This window comes from Notechis scutatus, chromosome 3, assembly GCF_049901735.1.
Source record: "Notechis scutatus isolate UNSWTSFEM ecotype Mainland chromosome 3, rNotScu1.2, whole genome shotgun sequence".
NCBI classification, from domain to species: domain Eukaryota; kingdom Metazoa; phylum Chordata; class Lepidosauria; order Squamata; family Elapidae; genus Notechis; species Notechis scutatus.
In genome coordinates, this window is record NC_142011.1 from 189,102,137 (window position 1) to 189,108,683 (window position 6,547).

Sequence of the window (6,547 nt, forward strand, 5' to 3'; positions counted from 1 at the left end):
GCATAGGCTGAGAACCCAATTTTTTTTTGCACTGAATGATGGATGGATTGTATGATGCATCAAGGAGTGCAAATCTGAAAATTTAACATTCATCTCTAAGGTAATTAGTTTGACAGAAACATGCAGAAAATGATGAAAATCTCAAATAGATAAAATAGAATAATTTGGTAGAAAGATTTTTAAAGATGGGAAGATGGAGATATTAAGATGTGCAAATGGTGGTAGAAATGTTCTGATTAATGGTGATCTGCTGCAAGATTTATGTGTGTTGAAATAAAGTTAACATATCCATGTAGAAGCTTCTGTTCACTTGGTTAGTTATACTTCCCCCTTTTCTCATCTTCCCCCTTAATTCTATTGGCTTATTGTGTTATATCTTACTCTTTTCTGTACTTTGCGTAACATTACTTATCTCCCTTAGAAGGGAACAGCACCATGAGAAACTAGTATGTATCCATCCCTCTTTGATTATGAGAAATGTGAACACTGTTATTTGAAGCATCTCCATTCATGTTTGAAGTAGCTATCTCCACTTTCCTAAAGTACGGTGTACAAATTTGTTGAAATGGGCAACTCTTCTGGAAAAATCCCTTTCATTCTAACAAGCTCCCATATTTGCAATAATTGAAGCAGTACTACAAAACTGTTTCATAGATGCTATTACTTTAGAATGAGAACGATTCATGTTTTAGAGAAGTGAGTGGGATAGAGAGAGAACTATGGATTTACTGAGACAAAAAAAAATCCACAGAAAATTGAAAGTACCATGTATTGAGTGATGTCAGTAATCTTTTCCCCAAATATTACCCTCCAAATCTCTTGTCCTAATAAGACTGGGGAATCATTGGACTTCTTTGGAAAAGACTATAGACGTGACCTAGACAATGTTTTTCAAATTTGGTAATTTTAAGATGGGTGGACTTCATCTCTTAGAATCCTCCAGCCAGAACTTAAGTCCATACATCTTAATGTAGCTATTAGTAGAAGTAGTTTAAAAAGTTCTGATGTAGATGAAAAATAAGAAGTGCTACCCTGTCATGTACATCGGGTCTACTAAAATGCAAAAGTCAAGATAGCATCTCAGTTTTAATTATATGGGACTGATTCAATAAAGTTAGCACATCACATGATGACTGCAATATCAAATGATGGAACATATGTGGGAATAAGATATCCCACATTCAAAACTCCAGATTATTCATTACTCCTTTTTAGTGAGCCTATTTCTGGCACCACAAATAACTATCTATTATTTCAGAATTAAATAAAATACATCCCTCCAAAATTATACAAAGCTAACATCAAAAACATTTCAATAAACCATATCAAAAGCTTTCTCAGGACCCACAGAAATTATAGTTGTTTAAACTTGTCTATTTTGAATTATGCCAGCATATATCAAGTCTGGTCTAGATATGAACAGATAGTCTATCCTTCAACACATGATGTCTTGCTATTAAATGTGGCAATTCAAAATAGCAATAGCAATAGCATTTAGGCTTATACACTGCTTCATAGTGCAGCCCTCTCTAAGTGATTTACAGAGTCAGCATATTATCCTCAACAATTTAAGTTTTTACTGAGCTCAGAAGGATGGAAGGTCAACCTTGAGTCAATCAGGATCAAACTCCTGGGTGTGGGCAGAGTTAGCCTACAATACTGCATTCTAACCACTGGCTCTTTATTCTGTATATGAATTACACAATCAACTAGTTTCTAGTCCTTTGTATGCAGATCAAAACTTGTGTATTCTAGGCAGAAATATTTGGGTGGGTAGAGTGGGGTAGAGCAAAAGCAATGGATGGCAGTAGTCACAACAGAGAAGTCACTAGTAAGATTATGAGAAGGTGACTAGGTGGATAGTTGCATAGCTGTCTTTGACATCAAATCAACATATCCAATTGGTCTGCCAGCCCTCTTTTCCATACCTCTCCTTACTGCCATCACCAATGTCCTTGGCTTAAAGTGCAGCATAAGGAGAGGTAGAGAAAGGAAGGTAGAAGAAAGACTGGTGAGTAGATCAATGCACAGGCAATATGAAAGAGGGGAGAAGTGCTCTAACTTTGCTCTACCTGTCCTATAAGTTTTGTTTGGATTTTGTTTCAGCTGAAACCTGGAACTTCTAATTTGTTCCAGGTTTTCTGCCAAACAATATCCCAGTCAGAAACTTGGCAGAACTTCCAAGAAACAATCTGTTTGTTCCAGGTTCAAAACAAAACATGGTTTCCATTTCATGCTTATTTTACTGAACATACAATACAAATTGGATATATTCACCCATGTAGTAAGCGAAATCACCTTGATAGAAGTATGTGAAAACAATTATCTAGGCAGAGACTTTCTTTAAGTCCTGGAAAGTAAGATAATATTTGGAAGTGCCTCAAGCAAACACTTTTCTACTTCACTGGAGTATAGAAAGGAAGGGGAGGGATAGCACAACCAGACTTACAAGACCACGTTATTGTACCTTCTCTTAATAAAGTATATAGTTCTAATCTTCCTGTACCCTTTTCTGATCTTGTCTACCTAGGCTTGGCTGACAACCCAATCAAAGTCAGTTAAAGAACCAGCAACTGCATTTCCCCAAGATGCTAAGTTGGACTTGGGCATCTAGAATTGGAACACCTGACTGAGACCACACAGCCTCTATTCCACCTTACCTTGGACTTAAGTGAACTTCTCTGGTTAACTGATTCTAATGCCCAACTGTTTTAATACTTAGGTTTTTATTTTCCTAATATTCAATCCGAATTTTGAGTTCCTGTAACTAGAATTATCTTATGCCCAGTCTTCTGAACAATAGAGAACAACTCTTGACTTTCTACAGAACCCAGCTTGCTCTGCAATGATATGGTGTTAATCAGGGATGGCCTCTTCATACATTTGAGACACCATGCAATTGAACAGAGCGCCCATATAATAATGCATCTTCAGGGTCATTGGCAGCATCCAGCACCTAAGAGTAACTGCTAGAATCCTAACAACCCAGCAAGACTCACAATACCTTGCCTAACTATTTACATTGCCACTTCCATTTCCTCCAATGTCCTCACCCTAGCATCATTGTGTGGGAAACTGAAATAATAGGTCTACATATAGATTCAAGAGCAGCATTTTCATTTCCCTAATGCCCTGAAGTGGTTCCACAAAACTGACATTGCAGCTCGTAATAAATGCAATTCCCACATGGCCTTGAAAAACCTGTCTCATGGTTACAACAGTAGCCATTGTGGTGTAATGGCTAAGGGGCTAGACTGGGGTTCAAGTCCATTCACCATCATGGAAAACTCTGCAGCTAACTTTGGAATAAGCCTCATGGGATTGATGAGGTTGGCAACAATTGGAAGCTGGATAAAAGTTGGAATATTAATCCTATGAATAAGTAACTAAGTAAATGAAATAGCTGCTGCAGTCTGATAATGTAGACCAGGGATCCCCAACCTGTGGACTGCAGCCCACTACCGGGCCATGGCCTGTTGACCACCAGGCTGTGTGAGTGGTTGGCCAGTGTGTGCGCATATGTGCAAGTGCACACCCACTACAATTGCAGTGTCATACGAGCATGGCGCAGGTGCTAGCGTCACCGTGAGCACATACCCCTACTCGTGCCAGTGTTGATCTTCATGAGTGCATGCGAATGGGGCCTCAAGCGCCTGCTCAATGCTGGCACGAGGGAGTGTGCATGGTCATGGCCCCGTATGCATGTGATCTGACCCAACCAGGTTCCCAGAGAGCAAAGACAGATAAAGGCAGCAGCCCCCACCTTTCAAGGTTTAATCCCAATTCTGTTCCTTTACAGATAAAAGGCTGCTTTCCAACAATTAGCTCTGACAAGAGAGAGCCTTGCCAAGTTGTTTGTCAAGGCTGCCAAAAACCCAGAGATAATAACTAATTTACAAGATTCTCCAAACACAAACTAAGATGTCCACCAGTTGAGCTTCAGAGCTTCTTTGCTGTCTGCAAAGAACGCTTTTCCAAACCTGGCTTTTATCTTCTTGAGGGAGGAGTCATTACTTTGCAGCCTTACTCCTGAGTAGCCTCTGCTGCTGTAACTGCTCTCTCCTCTGAGCAATCCTGCATGCACGCGCACTTGGCAAAGGCTCCTCGAGAACCTCCTCATCACTGCTGCCAGCCCCCACAATCTCTGAAGGCAGCAGTCCACTCCCTGATGGTCCTGGCCCCTCATCAGAGTCCTCGCTCTCCTCAGCCATCTGCACCTTCTGCCGGCTAACCACAACAGCATGCATGCATGCATGACAGTATGCATGTGTTCCAGGGCCTTTGCCCCCCGGGCTGCCAACCCAGAAAGGTTGGGGAACTCTGATGTAGACAGTTTAATGTGGTATCACTCCACTGACTACCACAATTCTGAATGAAACTTCCTTCAGAGTTCACATACATGGAAATTCACCATAGCTGGTTTCTATGAACACCAAGACAGCTATACGCTTTCTATAGACCGTAGAGGTAGTTCTTGCCTTATGATCACAACTGAGCCCAATATTTCTGTTGGTAAGCAAGGCAATTGTTAAGTGAGTGGCGCCCTATTTTACAATCTTTTTTTTTGCCACAGTTGTTAAGCATCGCTGCGAACTGTTAAGTGACTCATGCAGTCATTAAGCAAACTTGACTTTCCCCCATTGACTTTACTTGTCAGAAGCTGGTTGGGAAGGTTATAAATGATGATCACAAGAAAACAGGACAGAGCAACAGTCATAAATACATGCCAGTTGCCAAGTGCCTGAATTTTGATCACGTGATCGTGCAACAGTTGTAAGTGTGAAAAAAAAATAGTCATAAATCACTTTTTGGGTAACTTTGAACAGTGACTAAATGAATGGTTGTAAGCCAACGACCACCTACATAACCTACTTTAAACATGAGCTCTTTTCTTTTTCCCTGCTTATCATCATACATCTTTATAATGCAAAATTTCCTTTCATGTGTTGGCAAAGGCACTTTTGTCAGTCGCACTAGCTATTTTAAGGATCCTTTGCTTCCATGTAATGCAAATTACCCCCTGCTCCCCTTTTTGTTGCTTCGTTATATCAAGGCCAGGCTAACTTGTTACTGCAAGAGCTTCCTCTTCCACGAGTGATAACTCCATATTATCACTTGTAGAGGATTTCACTCGGAAATTGAAAGATCCATACAGCTTGGCTGACTCCTTCGAAGCGGCAAAGCGGCTCCTTCTGTAGAGTTCTCCTTTCCACATTTGCATCATCAGTAAACTGGACAACACAACACCTCCCAGGGTCAACAGACAGAGCCCAGCAATTACACACCGATCTAGGTGAGCCCCAATCCGGGCACTCTTCTTCTCCAGGCGCTCCATCTCCCGTGCTGCCACTGTGCTGGGATCCACAGTTACGCCTCTGGGGACCACATAGGAAACAATCACCAACAAAATCCCAATGACCAGGAACAAGATGGCACTGATAAAGCTGTAATCAATAGATTTTCCACCAGCTGCTTCAGAGCCGCCATCATCATCCTCTTCCTCGGAAATTAAGGAAGGTGGATCATAGGGCCACTCTGAAGGCATCTGTGTGTCCGGGTCAGGGTGGGGAAGGAACTCTTGGTCTTGGCAACAGCTACGATGTGCAAGACTCCCTGGGTGATTGAGGTGGTTGGTGTTTTCATCCACACAGGTGAAGGACGTCTCGGATTCACAGCAACAGGCATTTTTGGAGGCCGTCTCCTTCTCTTCCTTTGAAAAGTTGGAGCAGGTGAAATGACCGGCTGTGGTAATTTCTGGGGACAATGATGATACTGCAAGGAGGGCAAGAGAGGGCCGGGCAGGTTCTTCTTTGGCTTCCTGTACTGCAGCTTTACAATGCTGCTCGCAGCATTCAGCAGTCGTAACTAGGAATCTATTCTTTGCCCCACTTTCATCAGGCCGGCCCTGGCACGGTGTAGTGTGCAAGCTCCAATCCACACCGTGGCACTCCACGGATGGAACTCCCTCTCTGGTGACTTGCAAGACCTCCATACATGCCATGGGTGCTTCAGAGCACAAGTCCAATCGACCACTTACATCTCTGTAGTTTTGGCAAAGGCAGCCGGTTGCCCCCTCAATGGTTGTGAGGTGACTTCAACCGCAACCTCTGACCTTTGGGCTCCCATTTTGCTGGCTTCGGATTCAGCCGCCACTACCACCACCACTCAGTTAAATAAATTTACTTGGAGACGCCTTTGTTTTGAGCCTGCAGTTGCCACAAGAAGAGGAGAAGCAGCTTCTCTGGCAGATCTGTTGGGAGACAAAGGCAAATGTAGCAGAACTGCAACAGAGATTATATAGTCATTACCCTGATTTTTATTCAGTGTCTCTGCAAGTGGATGGAGAACAGCCAATGTGAAGGCTTGTGTTTAACCAGCCACTGAAAGCTAAACTCTGTGCTTATCTTAAACCAATTTAGGAACTCTAATCGGCTTTTAGAAATAACCCTTTGCAAATTTTGGAAAAAGAAAAAAAGAAAGAAAAGCTCAGTCAACACAGATCCTTCACCACTTCCAGCACTCAAGGGCAAAACCCACCAACCCCCTG

General features: G+C 42.3%; 1 protein-coding gene across 1 annotated transcript; it reads right to left on the reverse strand.

Moving 5' to 3' along the window:
• Positions 1–1,470: 1,470 nt before the first annotated feature.
• On the reverse strand, positions 1,471–6,249 carry TMEM74 (transmembrane protein 74). Its single transcript, XM_087962088.1, has one exon. The coding sequence runs from the start codon at positions 5,999–6,001 to the stop codon at positions 5,060–5,062; it is 942 nt and encodes a 313-aa protein (XP_087818214.1). The 5' UTR covers positions 6,002–6,249; the 3' UTR covers positions 1,471–5,059.
• Between the last annotated feature and the right edge of the window lie 298 nt (positions 6,250–6,547).

Bases quoted from the DNA above. Each gene is read 5' to 3' on its own strand.
- TMEM74 (XM_087962088.1), bottom strand. From the start codon at position 6,001: ATGGCATGTATGGAGGTCTTGCAAGTCACCAGAGAGGGAGTTCCATCC.